Raw genomic sequence first — 23168 nt, 5'->3', positions numbered from 1 at the left:
CTCACTAAACCAACAGTGGGGGCAACAACAAATCGGGCGTACCAGCCACGGTCTTTGTCATCTTCAGCGCTCACTAAAACCTTCTTACTCCTAGCCACTAGGGTAAAAATGCCATTACGAAAAAGTTTAGGGGAGTAAAGATGAATCAGGTGAGGTAAAGTAAAGGAAACGTCAGCCAAATTGGTTAGATGCCTCAAATAGTAAACAACTCTCCATATGATTGGGCCATTTGACCCAAACAGACATTAAAGAATTGGCAAAATTCAAGAATAACGAGTTAATAGCTGATTTGAACCCTAAAGTGAAAGGGTATGTATAAACAAAAGAGAACCCAGTCAAGTAAGAAGTAATTCTCTGATTTGGATTAGGGATAATAATGGGAAAATTTACTCCAATGGCAGTCTTTGCGAACTATAGGAGTTAAAACTTCTGTAATTTGTGTGGGGTAAGCGTCAGCACGATCTAAGATGGAAACCTGGTTTCTAAGAGATTCTCTATCATGGTAAAAAGATAATTCTGTAGGGACTATTTCCTCTACTAAAGGTTCACGTAATGGCTCAAAAGGTTCTTTATCCCTGGAAGAAGATCTGTGAGAAAGGGAACCTCTGGTTCTGGAAGAAGGACCAGAACTAGGTGAAGGTATAGACGAACCACCACCGCGAGTAGACCGTAAGCTACGAAGTCTACCTCCCTTTCTATGTCTAATAGGGGCATTAGGGAAGGTATCAACAATGGGAACTCTCCTAGGGTTAGGATTTGGTGAAGACATGACGAAGAAGAAGAATGTGAGGAATTAAGTGTTTAATAAGCTTTATGTGGTAAAAGACAAGGAGAGAAGTTATATTTATATTAATACGCCACCGCCAAAGGTAAAAGTGCAGTGATGGAAGGACCATAATAATGGTAACTGACACTTCGTGAATAGTGGAGCCATAAAAAGCCTTGAAAAGGGCTGCAAAACTGCAGAACTAATGAATAAAAGACATGTGTACGGAGCATTAAATGGAAGCGACAATTGAAGCGTCAATTTTGTCATAGCATTAATGGTGACAAAAATTCTCTTTTAATGAAATCCACTTCCCAAATATTCAACTGATGAATAAATGGAAAGTGGGGAGACTATCTGTATTAGGAAAAATTATATTTAAATATAAAGGTGACGTGACGAATACATGTCGAAATACGTAGACTGGTCAAATGGTCAAAGAATTACAACTAGCCAAGAGGCACGAGTTGCAACAGATACGAGCAAATGGCAGAGAAAGAGGCACGGGCAGGAATACAAATAACCTAGTACTCGTACCTATCTAAGTCATTTATGTCAGAGAATCAAAAGGAATGAATATGACAATAGAAAAGAGTGCAGATACGACATTTAATAGGCATTAAATGTGGAATACGTTAGAAAATTTGTATTGAATATAATGATTATGTAACGTAGCATTAAATGTATTTAATTACTCATAATAACCTCATTATGATTTGGATAAAATGTATATCTCCAAGATATCTATAAAAGGGAGACATCTGATCAAATGTAAGGACACGAAATACTATTGATATAAACTTTGGTTTACTTGTTTTTCTCTTGATTACTCTCTTACTACTTAAATTACTTCCTTTTATACATTCTTTTGATTATCAGTAACCCGTGTTCTTCTAAATTCTAGCTTTGACTAAAAATTTATTTTTTTGTTAAACATCTTGCCCATACTGTCTCTGCAACAAAAGAAATTCTATTTTTTACTTAACCATTGATGTAAGACAAGATTTCTTCCAAAATAAGATCTATATGCCTATCATCGCTGGTTTTCACTAAACTTAAAAGCCAATTCACCACCAAACTTTAATGTTCATATTGTTTTAATAATCTTTTTGTTCAAACAAAGTTGGAACAGAAAAGAACGTGCAAAGATTTCCTTTTGCCACTTCGATTTTACCGGTGAGCTACCAAAATATCCTTATTTGTCAAACTTCATAGCAAAGTCACAGTCCAAAATAATAATTCATGTATTTGTGGTCCTAAAAGCTACTCTAGAGGTTTTGCATAAGACAAGTGTTCACCTTGAAGTATCGTTATCAGCTAATTAGTTACCAAACAAGGTTAGTGCTTCCTAACCTTGTATTCTTTTCTACCTTGTACTTTAATAATTTGCGGTGATAGGTGAGAATTGCAACTATATCTTATATTACATGTATAATCTATATTAAACAATTGGTATGAGCATACTAAATGTCACCCGTGAAGCTGGAATCTAAGCATATATAATATGAGTATTAATATGTTATTCTAGTAGTCAACAGAAAGCAACCAATAAAAATTAACTGCACTCAATATTTATATATAATTAATGACGCATGATATGTGTGTTTGTATATAGACTTATATTATATCTCCATAATTAATTAGTAACATGTATCTTCACCTTATTAGATTATTTAACAATGATAAATTGATATAGTTTAATACGAAATGCAGGGAAGTATTTACCGGCTGCAATCCTACTACGTACTCCTATTTAATTGGATTGGCGATACCTAAGTTTTGTAAAGTTGACAACGTTAAGAATAATTCCTGGATATTTTCATAAATAAAATAAGTAACTAAATTAGCCTTTTTAATCAAAGGTAATTATTTTTAAAAACTAATTATTGGGATATACTATTAACTATGCGGTTTCGATATAATATTGTGTTTTATTCTTTATGGAATAATTATTTATTTGATTTATTCAAATCAATAAAATACTATTTTAAATAGATCATTTGTTACATGTATGTCCTTTAGTTACGTAGTAGAAAATTTAGTGTATGGAGTCTTAGCTCATGCACAGAAGATTAAATTGTAGGTTCTCATAATTAATAAACTATATTCACAATAGAAGATATTATTGGGCAAAATATCTTGATGATTGTAGCACAAGATTTTAAAGTATAATTTATCTTGATTATGGGAGTGGTTTTATTCCGACTTCTTGTACTAGTATACTTAGTGTATATTGAACGGACCAAGTAGAGAAAAAATATTTTTGTACTGAATATTGTCACACCTCCTTTTGCGCGCCCGCCCCGAAGGGTAAATGCGTGAGGGAGTTTTTCCAATTTAAGTAACAATATTCGAAATGAGATTATTTATTTAATTCAGAGTCGCCACTTGGGAAAGGTTTGACTTTTGGTGTCCCAAGTCACCGGTTTATCTTGAATCCCTATTCGAGGAAAATATTCGACTTTCCAAATGAAGTCTGCGAACCAGAAATTCTAAGTAAGCCATATATTGACCCGAGGGAAGGTGTTAGGCACCCCCGAATCCCGTGGTTCTAGCACGGTCACTTAAATTGTTGTATTGGCTAAATATCCGATTTTAATACATATTATAATTTATGTGCTTTTATCAACTTTAAACCGCTTTTATTATTATTATTTTTTTAATAGAATTGCAACGTCGTGAAAATGCATCTCGAACCACGTCGCAATCAATGCACCCGTGGTTGTTAATACATTCCGACTCCGTTGAGATTTGGATTTGGATCACATAAATGCACACACAAATTTAGGAGATTTGATATCGCAACTATGCCACGGGAACCGTTCTCATAGCCACGATAATTTATTAATCGTGCCTAAAGAAAACTTCGAATATACAATTATTTTTTCTAAACTACTTTGAGATTATTGCAAAGCCGAGAGTTATGGAATTATTGTGGTAAAAGTGATATAGTGTAGATTTTTATTCTTTACCCAGTTTGTATTTGAGCCCGAATCATAATCCTTGCTATGACTTATTAAATCTAAAAGCACAAAATCTCATTCATCTCACTTTAAATTTAAAAGATCCAATGGCTCTAATATACCATAGTTTCTTTAGCGTAAGACTCCATTTTTTAGTTTTTATTAGATAACTATAATAATTTTGAACTTAAAGCCATATATTGTTTCATGAAACAAGAAATTAAAATAATTGAACACTAGAAACATAACACCAACTAAGGAATAAAATGCTAACATAAAAATTGTTTTTTTAAAAAAAAAAAGAACTTCCTTTAAAATAATGACTTATTTACGTTCAAGTCTAACATGGATTTCTCAAATCATATTAATCTAACAGCATAGGTGAGAAACTAATTATTTAGTGACTTGAGAAACTAATTCTAATCAAACATACATAAATCAAAACAGAAACAAAAGAAATAATAATGAAACATTTAAACAGATCTAAATCAAAACTGAAACATTCATCTAATGCAAATAAGAATTTAGAGGAAATGAACCTTTGATATGAATATTCTATCAATAAACTGAGAAGACAACCTTCTTCATGAAATGGATACAGCTCAACAATCGTTACTCCAAAATGAAATAAAGCCAAACAAAACCATACGGACTAGAAGGAGACTCAAACGGAAACCCGGACTAGCGACTTCGACCGGCGACGAAAATCCAAATGCATCTGTTCCGATTTCTTTTAGCCGATTTCAGCAGATCTTTTGGCTCATTTTGGGTGGTGTTAGGGGTGGATTTAATGGCTATTTGCAACAGGTTTTTGCTGCTATTTTAGAGATCGTTTTGACTAAAAAAACGGAGCTATTTTCAAGTTTGTTTTGATGTGTTTTGAACGGATTTTTGATGGCTGAATTACTGGAGCTTCAAGGCTGGTCTTGATGGTGGAAAGGTCATTGTTTTCTGGTTTGAGAAGAAAGAAAGAAGGAGATCCGTTGGGGAGGGGGTGTTCTGCCCGTGTATACCCATGGTATATCGAATGTATATCGAAGGTATACTCTGTCCGCATTTTTGGGAGGGAGAGTGTATTTGGAGAAAAAAATGGGTAGAGGAGAGAGTTGGTGAGCTCCCCTTGCTGCATATGACCGTGTGTATGTTGAAGAAGCTTAAGAAATGAGGAAAAGGGGGAGAGGTAAAAGTTGTCTTGTTGTTGGAGTGTAATTTAATTTAATTAACTGGTATTTGTAATCTTAACATGGGGAGTTAAAATAAGTATTAGTGAATTTTCGAAATTCATATTGAGGAGTTCAATTGCAGTTTTTTGGTGGAATAAACTGTAATTACTTATAGTAGGAATTAATTGTCATGACCCAAATTTCCCACCCTTGGGAGTCGTGGTGACACCTACTAATGTGAGCTAGGCAAGCCAATCTTCTAAACCAATTTCTTCATTATCCAATTATTTCCTTTTAGCAAACATAAAGAGATAACGTAATGACAACGAAAATTTAAATTTAAGCGGAAGAAAACAATAAAATAGCTTAAATCTGTATATATTACAACTGCTTAAAACTTAATTGCCCAAAACTTGGTGTCACAGATGGTCTAAGATTTACTACATACAAAGTCTAAAGAAAATTATCAATACAATGTCTCTGAATTTAAGGAAAATGAAACAGGGAATAAGGGATACAGGGAGACGCCAGGGACTGCGGACGCCTGTAGGACAACCTTGGATCTCCGCGTGGACTGAAGGTAGCCTCCAAACTACGGTCCAAGAGCTGCTCCGGGATCTGCACATAGTGTAGAGTGTAGTATCAGCACAACCGACCCCATATGCTGGTAAATGTCTAGCCTAACCTCGGCGAAGTAGTTGTGAGCACGTGATTTTTGCCCTATGAGAACTACTCCCAAAAATTCAAAATAAAATGGTTTTGTGTTGTTTGTGATTTATTTGTATTTTGTTTGTGCATGTTTATTTCTACTTTAATTAAGAAAAATACAAAAATATGTGTTGCATGTGCATTTAGGATTTAATTTTACAATTTAGGAATTAATTAAACAATCAAGTTTGTTTTACAAAAGTGGAAAAATCACAAAAATATGTACTGTGCATTTTTGCATTTAATGTCCGAATTATGTGATTTTATCTTTATTCGATGTTTAATTTCGTGTGATAGCTATTATTAAGAGTTAATGTTTTTAGTTAATTGTCAATTTTATAATTTAATCAGGATTTTTAGTTGAAAAGGAATTAAAAGAAAATGAAAGAAAAAAGAAGAAAAGAGTGAAAATTGGGCCAATTTCAATGCAAAAATCAAGCCCAAATCACCCATGAACTAGGTCCAGTTGGCCTGGCCAGAGACGTCTTAAAACGACGTCGTTTGGTCACTCTTAATCAAGGCCGTTGGATTAAATCGATCAAACGACTGAGATTCAATCTCCCTTACCCATTCCCGAACCCGACCTATTACCCGGATCCAGCCACCCCCCCACTTAAACCAAACGATGTCGTTTCCTATCAGTAAAAGGATCCAGGCCGTTGATCGTGCTTGATCCAACGGCCAGGATTAAACCACCCCCTCCGTATATAAGTCCAACCTCTCACCTCACACCCCTCCAAGTCATACCCCCTATTCATTGTCTCTCTCAGAGATGACCCCCCCAAACCCTAGCCTCCCTGAAGCCCTTTCTCCTGAAAGCCGGCAGCAACAACGCCGATGACCATGAAACTAACACCCCTAGAGCACCTAACCACCCTCTCCACGAATCCCTTACTCGTTTTGCTCGAATCAGCCTGTAGCTTCTCGAATCTTCAATCGAAGATTCGAGCAAAACTTGAAACTATCCCAACCGGCCCCAAACTCACACCAAGCCACCCCCTGACCACCTTCGTTACGGATCTGTTAACCGTTTGCCTCGAATCAGCTTGTAGTTTCTCGAATCTTCAATCGAAGATTCGAGCAGAACCTAAATCTACCCCAACCAGTCCCAAACTCATACCGGACATCTCTCTGACCTCCCTCGTCACCAAACCACCGTTGGTTTGGTTCGAATCAGACCGGAACCGTTCGAACCCCAAATCAAACCCCAAGAACCCTAGAAAACCAAAGGCTAGAGTTGGTCCGAATTAAAGGAATTTGGGTGTCCAATGGACCTTAGTCGAAGTGTTCTCAGTTGAGAACACTCGATTAAGGTCTGTTCGACCTCAAAAAGTTCGAGTCAAGGGTTCAACCTGGGTTCATCTAGTTTCTATTTTGTTAAGGTACCTTTTTCTCCTTTCTTGTTCTATTTTGTTACGGTTAATTGTGTTTAGTAGTTATAATCCAATCTTGTTCATTGTTCTTTCTTCCTCTCCATCAGACCTTTTATTTGGTCCAATTTTATCATTGCTTCTGTTGTTGTCGTTTGTTATATGTTATAACTGTTTAATCAATCAAATAAGTTTCTTCAATTAGTCCGGTAGGTTTGAGTGCTAGTTCAACACGATAGTAGTTTAATTTTGGTTTTTATTTTCATAGCTTATTCCTGTCTGCTTCCTCTCCTGCCTCATTTGTGTTCTAAATTTTGTGTTAAAATGAGCTCGTTGGTATATTTGAACTTAGAACTGAGCCTGTTGGTATATTCAGTGCATTGAACTGGATTTATTGGTCATTTGTTATCTTGAATTACTAGCTGATTTGAATTGGTTATAGTTGTTGTAGTTTGTTGGATTCAGCTTAGTTAGTGGGTAGATTTGAATAGGTTAGAGTTGAAAGGTTCAATGCAGAGTGAAAGGGATTGGGTAGGACAGTAATTTTAGGGGCTTTAAGAGGGTAATTTGGGAATTGAAAAGTTTAAAAATGGTCAGTTTAAGTGTTCTGTCCAGTAAGTACTAAAGTACCATTAAACTAATGCAATTGTTTAGTGTTAATGGGGAACAAAACATAATGGTATGAAAGGCTTAAAAGGGGATTGATTATAAAATGTTGCCCATACATGTTTGAACAATTAAATAAAGGTAATGACAAAGGATAATGGAAAAAACATACTCTAATGGGGAACAAGTGAATTAAAACAAAACATGTAGTAGTGGTGGAGGAATATCATGGGCAGAAAAATCTGATAAAGCAGAGGGGGCATGCCTGTTTTGGGGGTTATATATAGAGTCATTTTTAGATAGAATGGGGATCCTTTTTTTTAGTCGAGTCTGGGTTTGGTTCTTCTTCTGGGTCAGAACTGGAAGGCGGGTTAGAGGAAGGTATTCTGAGATGTTTAGGAGTTCTTGAAGGATTCAATTTTGAAACTAAGTCTGAGAGTTTGAAAAAAGAAGAAAAAATAGGAAAGGATTGAAAGTTACTGTTCCATTGGTTCTTAGTTGGATTTGGAGTCTTAAACACTGATTCATGCTCTCTGTTGCCTGCTGAATCTACTCTTGAAGTCTATTGGTCTACTTTCTGGTTTAAACTCAAGTTCTGTTAGGCTTACTTTGGGTGTTTGTGTTGCTATTGGTATTGCTGGAGCTTTAACTGGTTTTCCTGATTTATTCCTGGTGTGTTTTGCTACTGGAAGTGTTGTGGGTCAATCTCTTTTCTATTTCGTTCCTGGGTTGCATTTTGGTCCTTCTGGTACCACATTGGGTCACTTTCAAGCTGTTGGTTATCTGTTGCTGTTTGTTGTTGCTGTGTTGTTACTGCTCTGCTGATTCTCATCTTCCTCTTCTTATATTTTCAAATGCCAGGTACCCTATTGCATCCTTCAAATGACTGTAGGCTGAAAATGTGCGGAAATAATGCTATATGAAGAAGTGAAGCTTGTTTCTGATTTAACCTCTCTTTGATTTGTGTGTTTAAATTCTACACTCACTGATGATATAGATCTCTGTTAGTCTATAATAGTTAGACTGAAATTAAGTTGTATGAGTTTCTCCTGTTGTTTAAAAACATAGTTCATACTACTACATGTGGGCATCTGTGAAGTTAAGAACGAGCTTAATGGACTGTTAAAATCAATCGGAAGCTATAGTTGTTAGATTATGTTCTATTAGTTTTGAGTATTTAGCTTGCACACCATTTGATAATTCAGATATCACTGCAGCAATTGAAAAGAAGAGAAGATTGTAAGTGTGACTAGCATTGTTAGATAGCACCAGTCGTAGGCGTCAATTATGATTTTAGCATTTCTGATTGTGTTGTTCTATTGTTAAATAATCACAGATTCCTCAAAACAATTGGTAATGGTTCACTAGTTTTGAAGCAGGAACATGTTGTAAGCACGTGATTTTTGCCCTATGAGAGAATTACTCCCAAAAAATTCAAGATAAAATAATTTTCCCTTGTGTGCAATTTTGAGAATTTTCGTGGCATTTTTGGATAATTATTGGTATTTGTCTATGCATATTTATTTGTTAAATTAATAAAAATACAAAAATATATCGCATTTGCATTTAGGATTTAAGTTTACAATTAGAAGTAATTAAGTTTGTTTTACAAGAATGAAAATTACAAAAATATGCATCGTTTGCATTTTTAGCATTCAATGTCAAATTGTGCAATTTTATTTTAATTGGTGTTTAATTATGTATGATAATTGTTGCTAGGAATTAATTAGTATTTTTGATAAGTTAATTTAGTTTATAACTTAAGTTAGAATATTAGTTTTATTAATTAGGAAGTAAAAGAAAAGAGAGCAAAAAATATAAAGAAAATCGGAATTGGGTCTCTTCTTCAATTTTGAACCTAGGCCCAAAACACCTCTACCCAACCCAAAACCCCTTGACCCAAGCCCAACCGCCCCCCATCTGACCACACGACCCCTCCTCACTCTTTCTCTCATTTTTGTTTCATTTGCTACTCACTACCTAAAAAACCCTAAAGACACCCCATCTCTTTCTCCTAGCCGCCGGTCCCATGCACCCCCCTCGCTTCATCTTCTTCGTTCACCCCTCCCCCCCCCCACGAAACCCCACATCCCCCTCCTCCGCTCACCACTGTCCAGCCCCCCCTCCCCGTCCATTTTTCTTTTCTGTCATCGGACAATGTTAGGCGCCATCATGGTCCCGATGGTGGGGATTCCGGGTCGTGACATATAACTCACACAAGTAAGTACACCACTATTCAAGTATCAACAACAAGAATGCCCCCAGTCCATCACAAGTCATCACAAATCAATCCCTGACACAATCCACTTTGTCTCGCCATGTGTGCAGTAATAATATAAATACCTGTCTTGTCTCGCCACACGTGCATAATAATATTCCCACCTTGTCTCACCACTATCCTCTTGTTGGCCTTCTAGTTCCTTATCTTTCATAGAACTGCAGCTTCTGTGCGGACAGTTAAGTCCAAGATTACTGTTCCTGTAGCTCCATCATTTAAATGTTCTGAACGCTCAGAGAGACGTAGAGAGGTATTTTCCTGAACATTCAAACGCAATTTTTGTTTCAACCTCCTTACAAGCCCCCTCTCCCTCTCCCTTATTCATATTAACTTGTAGTTGTGCTTTTGTTTTCCGAACAAATGATGCTATCCCATTCTTTTTCATTTTTTCCCCTAGTATTACACAAAGTTAGAGGAAAAGCACAAAGCTCTGGAGGCAGAGAAACAAGAATATGCAGCCAGAATGAAGGTATTGTAGTATGCATGTATCCTCAACCTTAACAATTGCTTAGGGGAGGGCGGAGAAAAAAATAAGACATGTTGTGAAGTAAGATACTTGACCCCTAACTTATCCTCTACAAATTCTAGGAAGAGGAAGAAGCAGCAATGAAGCAGCTTAGAAAGGCCATGGTCTACAGAGCAAATCCAGTTCCTAGTTTTTACCGTGAAGGGCCACCTCCAAAGCGTGAACTTAAAAAGGTATTCTTCACCTATATTTCCACTCTTTGTTTATTTTAAAAGTTGATTGCCTCTCTGCATGTTTTTCTTTCTACCATGTGTAAGAAACTTGCCCAATTAAGTCAAGACTCTGGCCATATAATTTGAATAATCAATTTTTAATTTTAATGCCATGTTATAAATCACACTTCACCTAAAAAAGGAATTAATTAGATAACAACTCAAGATGCGAGTTACTGATATTAACTTTAGAATGCATGTGTACTATTTATTTGCATGTCTGTTCTATGCTCTAAAGTGTTGATGTCTGGCATAACTGAGACAACTTTGGCTCTGCAAGTGAAACATCTTTTCGTACTTTTTTTTTCATTACGTAATTTAAAACCTCTATGTGTTTTCTATTCCCAAGTATCAAGCTATCATGCAACAACCTTGACTTCTCTTTGGGCCTTTTCATGGTCTCCATAGAGTTTTATCTTTGTAAGTAAACAAAAATTTTACTGCTTTGCATGCAGCTGCCAGTGACTCGTGCCAAATCACCAAATCTGACCCGTAGAAAGAGTTGTAGCGATGCAGTCACACCATCTCCCGAAGAAAAGAAACCTTGTGCAAAGGTTCGTCACAGCATTGGTGTTTACAAACAAGGCAGTACTACCCCAACCACTCCCAAGAGTAAAGATCGCGTGAGTGCTCGGAATAGTAATGGAACTCCCAAAGCCAAAGAACCTACCAAATTGGTGAAAGCGAAGAAAGGATCCCCTTTAAAGGATATGAAGGAAACTCCAATTAAGGAGATAAAGGAAACTCCAATAGCAGAGTCAAATGTAACTCCAATGAATGAGACAGAGGAAGCTCCGGTTAAGGTGACAAACGAAGCTTCTGTTGAGGAGATAAAGGAAATTCCCTCCTCAGAGATGAAGGAAACTTCTCATACAATGACAGAGCAACTGAGTGCAAATACTGCTGCTCAATCATGAACAATTAGCCTTCTTCTTTTTCATTTCCTTTTTCTTTTTCTTTGTAGTTTTTATGATCGAATCGAGATGTTCCAGGCAAGGTCAATTGGTCCACCTCTTTCCTTCTCGGCAATGACTTGTTGAAGTGATGCTTTTAATCTGTGTTGTATATTTTCTGTAATTTTGATTGGTACATATGTTACATAGAAAGAGAGTGTTGGAGAACCTTTTGTTTATAAACATAATTTTAAGATAGTTTGACTGTGTTGTGTTACTGGTTCCTTGCCCCATCTTTTGAGTGACTGCTACTCTTATATATTTGCCAAAAGATGGGTGGACAGTTTGTGCTCAAGGGCACTCGGTAAGTGAATTGCCGTTTCTAGTCTTTCTCTTTTGTTCAAAGAAAAAACTGTTAGTTTGTATTAAACAGATTCATGCAATGTTTGTATTAAATGGATGAATGCATGACATATGTTTTCAAATATAGTTTTATCACTTCATCATATTCATGGTTAAGTAATACTCCAGTATTTATTTTGATTTTATCACTTAATAAGAAGCAGCCCGATGCACTAAACTCTTGCTATGCGAAAGACTATTGTATGCAGTTTTACCATGGTATGAGATTGTTACCACTTAATCATTACAAAGAATAATACTGTTGTTTGGTTTGCAAGTAACAATAAGCAAACAGTTACTTTATTCTATTATACTTGTCAAAAGAAATATTTTTGCCTATTTGGTATTAAAATGAAAAATAGGCAAGTGAAAATCATCATTTCAATCATGAAGACCGTTGCACTTGATGTTTTGTAGGACAAATTGCTCTGATGAAATGATTCTTGTTTTGACATGCTGTTATCATTTACTCCATTAAAATATAGTAAGAGCAAGCTTTTAATCTCAGAAAGTATACTTGTATCTTGGATATAAAGTAAAAGAGTATTGTGAAGAAGCAACAAGAATTTGGTGGTGGGAGCTACAATCCAATTAGCTTTTCAGCAAAAGCTATGGAATGAAGGTGCGGCATAATTAGTGATAAGTTGATTTTAGTAGCTTTAACACTTGAATGTATTATTGTTGTAAGATAAGCTCTTAACCAATTTTTCTTTTTCTTTTTGGAATATATGCCTAATAAGTTTGAAACTAGTGTTTGTACTTATATCCTGTTTGGCCAAAAATATCTTTTTTGTTTATTTGCTCAAAATGCTTCCTCCCCCAAAGTTAAAGTATTTGATCGTAGTTAAAAAAAAATATTTTTGAGTAGACACAAAAGTAATTTTTGAGAATCATAAAAAAACTGCTTTCAAAAAATACTTTTAAGAGAAATTTTAAAAGCACTTTTTAAAAATTTGGATAAACACTAATTGCTACTCAAAAGTATTTTCAAATTAATTAACCAAACACAAATAATTTCACGCATTTCTTTTTTAGCAAAATACTTTTCAATATAAGCTTATTTTAGAATTTTGGCAGACATGCTATTAGAAAAATCAGTCATTTTATCTGCTTAAACTAAGTTAATCTATTTCTACAAAATTTGTTCAATTTGACTGGTTTCAAAATATGTATTCCTCTAATTTTGCTTAAAGAATATGTAATTAATGTCCAAATTAATTTGGTAGAATAAGAGAATGTACAAATTACATTGCACGAGCTACAACTCTCACAAAGCATAACCGGCTCTTCCCCCAGTACCGTAGAAGCCAAATTCGCCGCTGCGATCTGCAAAACCAGCGCATAAATCTCATCTGAGTGGCAAAGCTTTTCCACTTTCAATGGACTCCCAATGGCTATTTCTATGAGAAATCTTGAAAAAGCTGCAATCTTTAAACCTTCTCCACACTTAATTCAACAGCTCAACTTCAATGGCGAACTCCTCAACATCGCCGCCACCCAGTTGGATGATGAACAAGCCACAAGGCTACGAGGAAGATTTGGAGAACAACAGCAAGTGTTCCTTCTTGTTGGTAGCTCTCTGCCCTTGTCTCGTTTGTTTCATTATCATACTAATTGCAGTATTCATCTTTCTCATTGTCAAGTTTCATCTTTTTTGCCACACCCCACTTCACTCTCTACTTTTCAAGAAAAGTTGTCATTGACTAATCCCAGAAAAATTTGGCCTCTTTTGCCAAAAGGGTGTTCTTTTATTACCAATATTCATCCAAATGTTCTGAGTTCAAAGTTGGATTTTAGGCAATTCAGTACATCTATTTTGCCACGCCCCACTTCCCTATCTACTTTTGGACAAAAGTTGTCATTTAGTAATCCCAGAAAGATTTGGCCTTTTTGGTTAAAAGGGCGTTTTTATTTTAATGGTGTTCATCCAAATGTGAGGTTGAGTTGTAGGGAATTTTGTACTTATGTAGATAATGATGGTGAATTAGAAAGTGATAATGATGTTGAGAGTGAGAGTGATGAGATGGTGGGGTCGAAGGCAGATCCTAAAGAGGTGGATAGGGTGTGTAAGGTTATCGATGAGTTGTTTTCGTTAGATCGAAACATGGAGGCTGTTTTAGATGAATGTGGAATCAATTTGAGCCATGATTTGGTAGTGGATGTGTTGGAGAGGTTCAAGCATGCTAGAAAACCAGCATTCAGATTCTTTTGTTGGGCGGCCCAGAGGCCAGGTTATGCTCACAATTCAAGAACGTATAATGCAATGATGGCAATACTTGGAAAGACGAGGCAGTTTGAGACCATGGTCTCAGTTCTTGAAGAAATGGGGGAGAAAGGTTTGCTTACAATGGAGACCTTTTTGATATCCATGAAAGCATTTGCTGCAGCAAAAGAGCGGAAGAAAGCTATTGGGATTTTTGAGTTGATGAAGAAGTACAAGTTTAAAGTTGGGGTGGAGACTATCAATTGTTTGCTTGATGCCCTGGGAAGGGCAAAGCTTGGGAAAGAAGCACAGTTATTGTTTGAGAAATTAGAGCATAGATTTACACCAAATATACAAACATATACAGTTTTGCTCAATGGTTGGTGTAGGGTAAAGAATCTGATGGATGCCGGTAAAGTATGGAATGAGATGATTGATAAGGGATTTAAGCCTGATATTGTAGCCCATAACACAATGCTGGAGGGGCTGTTTAAGTGTAAAAAAAGGTCTGATGCGATCAAGCTGTTTGAGGTTATGAAAGCCAAGGGTCCATCACCTAATGCAAGAAGTTATACTATCTTGATCAGAGATTTGTGTAAGCAAGGGAAGATGGATGAAGCCATTGACTACTTTGAGGAAATGCTTAGTTCCGGAAGTGAGGCGGATGCTGCAATTTTTACCTGTTTGGTAACAGGCTTTGGAAATCAAAGGAAGATGGATAAAGTCTTTGCATTGCTGAAGGAGATGAAGGAAAAAGGATGCCCACCTGATGCACGACTGTATAATGCGCTGATCAAATTAATGATAAATCGACGAATGCCAGATGATGCAGTTATTTTATATAAAAAGATGATCAGGAATGGAATACAACCAACTATTCACAGCTACAATATGTTGATGAAATCATTCTTCATGACAAAGAACTATGACATGGGTCATGCAACTTGGGAGGAGATGAATCTGAGGGGTTGCTGTCCTGATGAAAATTCTTACACTGTTTTCATTGGAGGGCTTATAGGGCAAGGGCGATCTATGGAGGCTTGTAAATACTTGGAGGAAGTGATAGACAAAGGCATGCAAGCACCTCAACTTGACTACAACAAATTCGCGGCTGATTTTTCTCGGGCTGGTAGGCCTGATATACTGGATGAGTTGGCTAAGAGGATGAAGTTCTCTGGGAAGTTTGAGGTCTCAAGTCTCTTTGCGAGGTGGGCTGATATGATGAAGAGTAGAGTAAAGCGCAGGGATCCCAGCTGATAGTCAGTGCGCATACATTATCTATTTCATGTTCTCTATAATGCAGATAAGAGGATCACTAACCAACCAGTAGCACCTTTAACTATCAATGACAAAGGAATGTTATGTAAGGTCTGAATCATGAAAACTCATTCTTATTCCAGCTGTAAATCCCTTGTATTTCTTTTTGTATTTTTAGTATCATTAGGCTTCTTGGTAATTTAAGCATCTTTTCGCTCCTCTTATGTATTCTTTCCTCTCATTGGTGATTTTCATTCTCCTTTATAAGAACTGCATACAATTTTGATGCGCACCCCGTGGGCCCTATAGCAGCTTGCATAATTGCATTTGTACCTGCTTTCTTTTACTTCACCTCTTCGATCCCAGGGCTTGCCTGAGAAGCTTTATATTCTTGTGCAGTGGTACGTTTTCTGTACCTTCTAAAACAACAAAGGACTGAAATCATACCTTTCTTTCCAAGTTGCACTATGACAAAAAAAAGTCGCAAAGCTATATTTCAGTTGGAATCATACTGAAGTTGCTCTAAAAGGATCTCACATTTAATAAATTATAACAACAACAAAAAATTAAAACACTAAGATTGTGGATGGAGGATTACTACATTGCAAGGAGATATGTGTAGCTGCTTGAGCAAGTCCTTCCTAAGTTTTTACAAATTTTGTCTAAAGAGAAATCGAAGGAAAGGAGAACTAGAACAAGGAAATGCCAGTTCGAGTCAGAAAGGCATTGATGACTCAAGGTTTATATAAGGGAAGGAGAATAAGAGGATGAACTATCGGTTTTGGCCCAATTATCCAATTTCTCCAATATCTCCAAATAGGCATGGTTCTATAGTCAAAGTAACTTCGTCACTTTCATGTACACATTGGATGGCAACTGTTCCTCAACCAAGTACATTGCCCCGAGGAAATACAAATTGCCCTGCCATTTTCCGTCCTTTATTTCTGCCCATATTAAATGAAAGAGAAAAAAATCTTAAAAATTCCCTTTCCTTTTCCATCTATTCTTTGGTTCCAAAGAGAGCATTTGGTAGTTTCTATTCATTTCCCTATATAAGCTGCCTACTCTTTCAGCGGGGAACATTTTAAGTTTTCAACTTGTAACAATATTTAAGTTGAATGTGAAGTTGGTATGATCAGGGAGTAGTCGTAGCTGTGTCTCTACTTGGATGTTAACTTATCTCATGAAAACTTCAGTTTATCCTCTGAAGCAAAGTTGTACAGAGTCCCATAGCTGATCAGAACTTGCACAATATTTAAGTTGAATATGCAGTAGCCAGATTCTGTTGCACCATACATGGTTCATAAACAAACATCAATCTACTATGCGATCAGAGGTTGCACAAATAATGTGTTATGCTGGATTATACTAATCACTTAAGCACATGCTCACATATAGCAATGGAGCTGAGATCACATTAATATTTCTTTGCTGCTTTGGTTTGTTGTTTTATTTTTCTTTAATTTAGTACATTGAAGTAGTAGTGGTGGCTTCCTTTGTGAGATCTACAAGAAAGGAGATTGATTCTATCGTATCTGTAAATGAATACATCCAATCTGCAATGTCGGAAAGATTGCTTTACTTTAGAGAAAGTGGGCAAATGCAAATAAAGGTTTTTGAAAAAGTAAAAAAGCACAGTCAACTCCGTTTCCCTTCAACAACTCTGTAATTGTTGTCTATGACAGTTTTAAGATACTACAGCTTCTCTCTCTCTTTTTTTTTTTTTTTTTTCTTTTTTGGTAAAGAAGAAATTTATTACTGATAAATAAATACTATGTAGTAGGTACATTTTTGGGTCTGTCCAGGGTACATACCCTGATGGTCATTAACAAAAGGACATACTATTACATAAATTGGCGAAGCATCATACAATATTAATCTCTCAAAACTATTAGTACTACCTTCAAGCTTCAACCCCCCCACCCCCTCCATGAAATAGATAGTATTGTTAGCACTCCTAAATTTAGCTAGATCAGTTAAAGGATATAAAACTAACTTGAACAATCATCGATTATTGGAATAAAATAAGTTGATCCTACACAAATGTTTTTAGAAAAGGTACCAACAAGGGTTGTGGTGGAGCGGTAAGTAATCCTTTATCCTTAACCAGAGGTTTCGAATTCGAGCCTCTGGGTATGGAGTCGCCTTTGTTAGGGAGCGCTTTACCCCCAATGTGGGACTTCTCGGCGTGAATCCGAATTTAATCGATCTTCAATGTGAGTACCGGATACCGGACGGGAAACCAAAAAAGATAGTAGAAAAGCAACATAAAATTCTCTTCAACCCACTTAGGTGACCTTTCGTATTATCCGGGTTGTTTGACTAAACCTTATTATTGGAAATAATTTCGGTATTAGATTCTCCTGACCTATGCTGATTGAAAAAGATCTACTTACTAAAAGTTCTCCTTGCTTACTAGTACTAGTTACTCTCTTACTTTTTATTTTTTTAGAAATTATCTTCAGTTTATTTGATTTTCCCTAATTATTATTTTGCTTTCCTATGTCCATATTTTCTTGCTTTTGGAAAAACTTGAGAAGCCAGAGAGAGGAAGACATGGCGGCAAGGAGCATCACATACATTACCGGCTCTCAGCTTCTCTCTCTTAAACGCCGTCCTAACATCGCCATCGTCGACGTCAGGTCTTACAAACAAACTCTGTCACTCACATATTCTTTCAGATCTCTATTTTATGTCTATTTCTGCTAAACCCCCATATCCGATTGCTTTTGTTTTGGCCTCAAATTATTTGCAGGGATGATGAGAGGAGCTACGATGGTCACATAGCTGGCTCACTTCACTTTGCTAGCGATACTTTTCGTGATAAAATTCCCAGCCTTATTCAAGCTGCTAATGGCAAAGATACCCTTGTTTTTCACTGTGCTCTTAGCCAGGTTCAAATCTTGTTTCCTTACCTACTTTCTCATATTTGTTAAATAGCTCTTTCTTTTCTTATGTTGGGTTTTTCAGTTTTTGGTTAAAGATTCTATCTTTTGTTGGATTTTAATTCTATCTTGATCACTCTACAGTGTTTGCATCACATTGGCATGAGATGATTTAAATGGAGTAGTGTGGTCGGTGAGGATTCATATAGTCCGACCCAACTTGTTTGGGATTGAGGATAGTTATCGTTGCTTGATCACTCTACAGTTCCTTTTGGGTTCTGTCTTATCTGCTGTTGATACATTTCTTTATGGAACTGCTAATGGCATCTTGAACTTATCCCAGACTAATCTTAGTTTCTAATCTATATTGTGGTTATTTGTCAACTCTCTTGGCATTTCTTTTGCCAGATTCAGTTTTTGGTTAAAGAGTGTTTCTGCACATCTCCTTATTGGTTTTCAGTTGATTGGTTTTTTAGGGGTTTTCAGCTTGAATTTTGAATTGGCCAAAATTATGGAAAGCAGGGTGTTATAGGATTTCAACTACTACTAGTCAGATAAATAACTTCTAGTGTTATTGCTGTTTGTGGAACTAGAGATATCAAGATCAGTAAAGATACACAATGAAGCAGCGAAAGACTAATTAGAGAGTCTCACCTTGCTTTTCTTCCATAACTTAACATTTCCCGTAGTATCATTTATAATTCCACAGTCAATCTATATTAGTCAAACAATTTTTACAATTTGAGTTTTACCTTAATTTTTCCTTTCCTTTTACTTGTTATGATGAGTCGTACAGAGCAATTATAGCCTCTGATTTCCTTAGTTGCTTCTGCAAATCTTTTTTCTTTTGTTCCACCTATGGATGCTTTTCTTTGAGCTACTGTTAGAATAGACAATTCGGTAGCTTATACATATACTTCATGGCCAAAAATCTTTCTATGGTGTATTAGGTGCTCTATGGCTAAGATAACCACAGGGATAAGCACTTAGGCAAACACCCAACTCACATTCATGGTCTAGTTTAGATGCAAATCTTCGTTGAATTACATCCATGGTAAAGAAAAGATACACATAGTGAAACGTGAAATGACATCCATGGCCGCCAAATCAACATGTCATGGATGTTCTTATGAGTGTTGTATAGTAATTATTAGACTAAAAGTAATCATGCCACTGATATCATTGTCCATTGGTGAAAAGCACATTAGGCCTTAGTATAAACCTTCAAAACTTGGTTTTGTTTCTGGAATTGCTCCAAAGTAACAGTCCTTGTGTCCTCACAAATAGTCCAAGCTCTTTTTTTTTTTTTTTGGATAACGGTGGTGTTTGGGTCAGCTCGTGCGCTTTGATCAGTCCAAGGTTTAGGCAGATGTCAATAATTCTCCATGTGTCAGCTTTGTTGGAATCCGAAATTTGGTTTCGAAATTTTGTTATTCCAACTCTTTGACAGCTAACCCATCCCTTTAAGAATAGTCCAAGCTTTTAGCGGTTGTTCAGATTGTTACTCTGCACTATTAATCAACTTACAATTTTGGCATAGATCTGCAGTTTACTGTCAATGAGTTTTACCTACCACCAAAAGCTTTCACTCTTTGGTTAATAACAAATTAAGGACCTATTATTGTCCAAGTCCAACTTCAGATGTTCGCTTGACAGTCACTATATAATACATAGTTCTTCATGCTGTTGCTATTGCAGCATTCTCTCCTTGTAAAAACCTTCAGAGATGCTTCTGCTGCACAATTTTTTAAGTTCATTTGGAGGGTACAACTTCTAATAAGATATGCAACTCTCTGTTTTGCATCATTTAACCAATAACTTAAAACATGTGGGCGAGTTCCTTTCTTCTTCCAATAACATTCTGTATTCCTCAGTCCAATCTTGAATACTATTTGAAATTCAGAAGAGCTGTGTGGAGGATTTGTTAGGCCAATATGTAAAGCTATTATAATATTTGACTAAGATCTGTGTAATGGTCTCTTTGGGCTGTATATCCATTCGGTAAAAGAAAAGGAGAAAATGAAGCATCTCCTGATTCCTTGTGCTAGCACTACAGGTGGATATGTCATCTGTATCATAGTTTTGCTTTAAATGTCAGGTTCATGGATGAAGCAACAACTAGAAGTTTAATGAACAAAGTAAATAGAAAGATGAGGGTAGACTACAGAGATAGAAATATCAAAGAAATACGCTAGATTGTGATTTTGTAGAAGAAATTATAGTTTGCGGAGTTGCTACTCTAGAGTAAACCTGGAAAAGAGACAACTAATAGCTGATGGTCACTTGGGATTACTTACGAATAAGTATAGAAGAAGGAGGTACCAGTTCAAAGATAAGGCTTGCCTTTTTCAAAAATGTGAAATTAGCAATAAAGTTCAAAGTTTAAAGGGTCATGTTATGCTAATTCTTGCTTTTGGTCTTTGAAATTGCGCATGTGGCTTTATTCTAAGAGTAGTGTGCAAGATCTGAGAGTACTCATATACTACATTAAGGGGTTGTTTGGTGTGATGGACAAACAAAAATAATTCTGGGATAAAAATTTAGTACCGCCTCATTCCTTATTTGGTTAGTAGCCTTGGGATAAGTTATCCCAGAATTAAAAATATTACCGGAATAACTTATACCTGCCAGAGGATGGAATAGTAATCCCAGGGTAAAACAGTAAAATTGACAAGCCCATGATTAATACAATATACCAAACAGTCAATAAGAAATAATACCAGGATAATCAATGCCAGCATAACTTGTTCAAGCCAAACGACCACTAAAGGTATAATACTGTACATTGCCAGTTTTAGTAATACATTATTGCCTAAAGCCTAAAGGAGTTCTTTTTTAACAATTGACCAAGCAAAAATGTGCATAATATTTTCTAGAGTTATGAAATGGTTGTGTTATAACTCATATTCTAGGCTTTGTAGTAGAGTTCAGAGTATTCTCATCTGCTTGCTAATTCTCATAGTGCACAGCAGTGACACCATCTTCCTGCTTCCCTTTAAATTAAGCTTCTCCTCTTCTAAATAACAACTTTTCTTTATAAAAAGTTCTTTCATTATGCAAGAGGATAATGAAGTGTTTCATGTGGTATTTTAATGGAATTGGACGCTCGCACTGATTATTACATCTTAAATAACTCTATTCATTTACGTGTTGAAATATGTTGTAGCCTCTGCGCATGTTGTCCTAGTGATTGCAAGTTTTGGAGAACAGAAGAATATACCTCCTATTTGTATGTCTTCTTTTCACATATTGGTCAGCGTATTGAGTTGTCAATGACTGTTTTCTAGGTTCGGGGACCAAAGTGTGCAAGGAGGCTTGCAGAATATCTAGCCGAGTCGAAAGATGATGCAGGAATAAAAAATATTATGGTATTGGAATGTGGTTTTAATGGATGGGAGGCATCTGGTAGGCCAGTTTGTCGTTGCACTGAGGTCTTCTGCAAGGGTCACACTGAACAGGCACAACAATAAAATTAGATAAACCATGCCAAAGAAAAGGGATATGTTGCATATGGCACCGGTGGATTTAAAGGAGTTGGAGGAGAAACTTCAAGAACTCCTTGATAAGGGGTTCATTGGTAGGCCAATATGGATGTATGTTCTGCGTCGAGTCGGCTTGTTGACTCCAAGTTGCTATTGTTGATGGATGTGTTGAATCGGTTGTTATTGAGCTTATTAGTGTTCTGGGTGATCTATAAGTTACTTTTCATATTGCGCATGGTTGTCAATTTTGAGCATAGTGACTTAAGGTGTTTCATGTGGACCAGTGTTTAGACGAGGTCGCGCCTTGAAGCGAAGCTATGTGGAGGTATGATTCTACAGGTTTGATTTGTGTGTTATGTTTCTATGATGTGTGATGGGTTCTCAGCATTGTGTGTGGTGGTACTAGTGAGCTTGCGGTACAACTCTATCATTTGAGTCATGTTTTATGATTGAGTACATTCAGATTGTTGTTTATTGGTGCGCGGGTCGCACGGATTGTGGATTTAGATTGTATCGATATGTCATGTCACTAGAGTAGTTGTGTTGGATGAGATGAGGTCATTGAGATCTATAATGAATACTATCAGATTCGATTTCAGCATGTTGGAGGGATAATATTGGGATTTGGCTTAGAATGTTACTATAGTCCTTGCCGAAGGAGAGGGAGCTCCGTGGCTGGTTGATCTAAGGAATGGTGATGACTTTCTGCGTGTTTTAATTCATCTGGCAGTACGAAAGTGTTGGAATGAGACTTTATTTGATAGGAGGTTATTATCGGTATTCGGTTGCTTTGAGCAGTTGGTGTGATATGAAGTTTCGCTATGAGTGTTGGAGTTGTATAATATATCGTATGATTTCCATCTTGAATTGTTGTTATGGGTTGCTATAGTGTGTTCAGATTTACTCGGTGTGTAGATGTGAGATTCTGACCTTATAAATAATTCTGGAAGTGGAAATTTGGTCCTAAAGGTTTATGGGCTAGGTGGATTGTGAAATTTCAGTTACATTGTGTTATCGGACCTATATGAGAGAGGGTGACATGTGATCACCCTCGGGTATGTGCATGGTAAGGTTATACGACGATTTGATGATTTTCGGAATAACTCTGGTCGGTTTTGTCGCAGATGCGGAATTGGAGTCGCAGGTGCGAGATGCCTGGGCAGAAAGTATAGAAGCTCACCTCCGCGATTTCTAGCCCATTTCTCACCATTTTTGCTCGGTTTTGAAGCTTTTTGAGATGAGTTGAAGAGGGATTCAAGGGAACACTTGGAGACTTGAACTTCGCATATACACACTGTATAAGTCTGAACAAGTTGTATCAAGCCATAGACATGACCCACGACATAATCACACGATATACCACACAACTCAAATACTCATAGCAATAACTTCCGACTGACAATAGCTGATCGATAACCAATTCGACACCGGTAGCGAACCTCTTATCAACTAAA

The 23168-nt window shown here is 36.5% G+C and overlaps 3 protein-coding genes across 7 annotated transcripts; all 3 read left to right on the top strand.

Annotated features, from left to right (window-relative positions):
• The first annotated feature begins 4320 nt into the window (after positions 1-4320).
• LOC142162308 (uncharacterized) lies at positions 4321-11762 on the top strand. The gene is made up of 9 exons (XM_075218646.1): positions 4321-4536; positions 4649-4747; positions 8138-8367; positions 8744-8815; positions 8913-8964; positions 9994-10104; positions 10252-10323; positions 10443-10553; positions 11048-11762. The coding sequence occupies exons 1-9, from the start codon at positions 4321-4323 to the stop codon at positions 11507-11509; spliced, it is 1425 nt and encodes a 474-aa protein (XP_075074747.1). The 3' UTR covers positions 11510-11762.
• LOC107805629 (pentatricopeptide repeat-containing protein At3g62470, mitochondrial-like) lies at positions 11710-15639 on the top strand. 2 transcript variants are annotated; one of them, XM_075217671.1, is made up of 3 exons: positions 11710-11849; positions 12396-12509; positions 13114-15639. In XM_075217671.1, exon 3 carries the CDS (start codon positions 13278-13280, stop codon positions 15345-15347), a length of 2070 nt encoding a protein of 689 aa, XP_075073772.1. In that variant the 5' UTR covers positions 11710-11849; positions 12396-12509; positions 13114-13277; the 3' UTR covers positions 15348-15639. The 2 variants fall into 2 exon arrangements, with proteins under 2 accessions (XP_075073772.1, XP_075073771.1); XM_075217670.1 differs by having other exon boundaries at positions 12396-15639.
• A 2014-nt stretch (positions 15640-17653) lies between these two features.
• Positions 17654-21915, top strand: LOC107805628 (dual specificity phosphatase Cdc25). 4 transcript variants are annotated; one of them, XM_075217673.1, is made up of 4 exons: positions 17654-17765; positions 17888-17989; positions 18103-18241; positions 21520-21915. In XM_075217673.1, exons 2-4 carry the CDS (start codon positions 17904-17906, stop codon positions 21700-21702), a joined length of 408 nt encoding a protein of 135 aa, XP_075073774.1. In that variant the 5' UTR covers positions 17654-17765; positions 17888-17903; the 3' UTR covers positions 21703-21915. The 4 variants fall into 4 exon arrangements, with proteins under 4 accessions (XP_075073774.1, XP_075073775.1, XP_075073776.1 ...); XM_075217674.1 differs by having other exon boundaries at positions 17664-17697; XM_075217675.1 differs by having other exon boundaries at positions 17753-17771.
• The last annotated feature ends 1253 nt before the right edge of the window (positions 21916-23168 follow it).

This window comes from Nicotiana tabacum, chromosome 7, assembly GCF_000715075.1.
Source record: "Nicotiana tabacum cultivar K326 chromosome 7, ASM71507v2, whole genome shotgun sequence".
NCBI classification, from domain to species: domain Eukaryota; kingdom Viridiplantae; phylum Streptophyta; class Magnoliopsida; order Solanales; family Solanaceae; genus Nicotiana; species Nicotiana tabacum.
The sequence above is the reverse complement of the archived record's forward strand: the minus strand, read 5'-3'. Positions and strand labels throughout refer to the sequence as shown.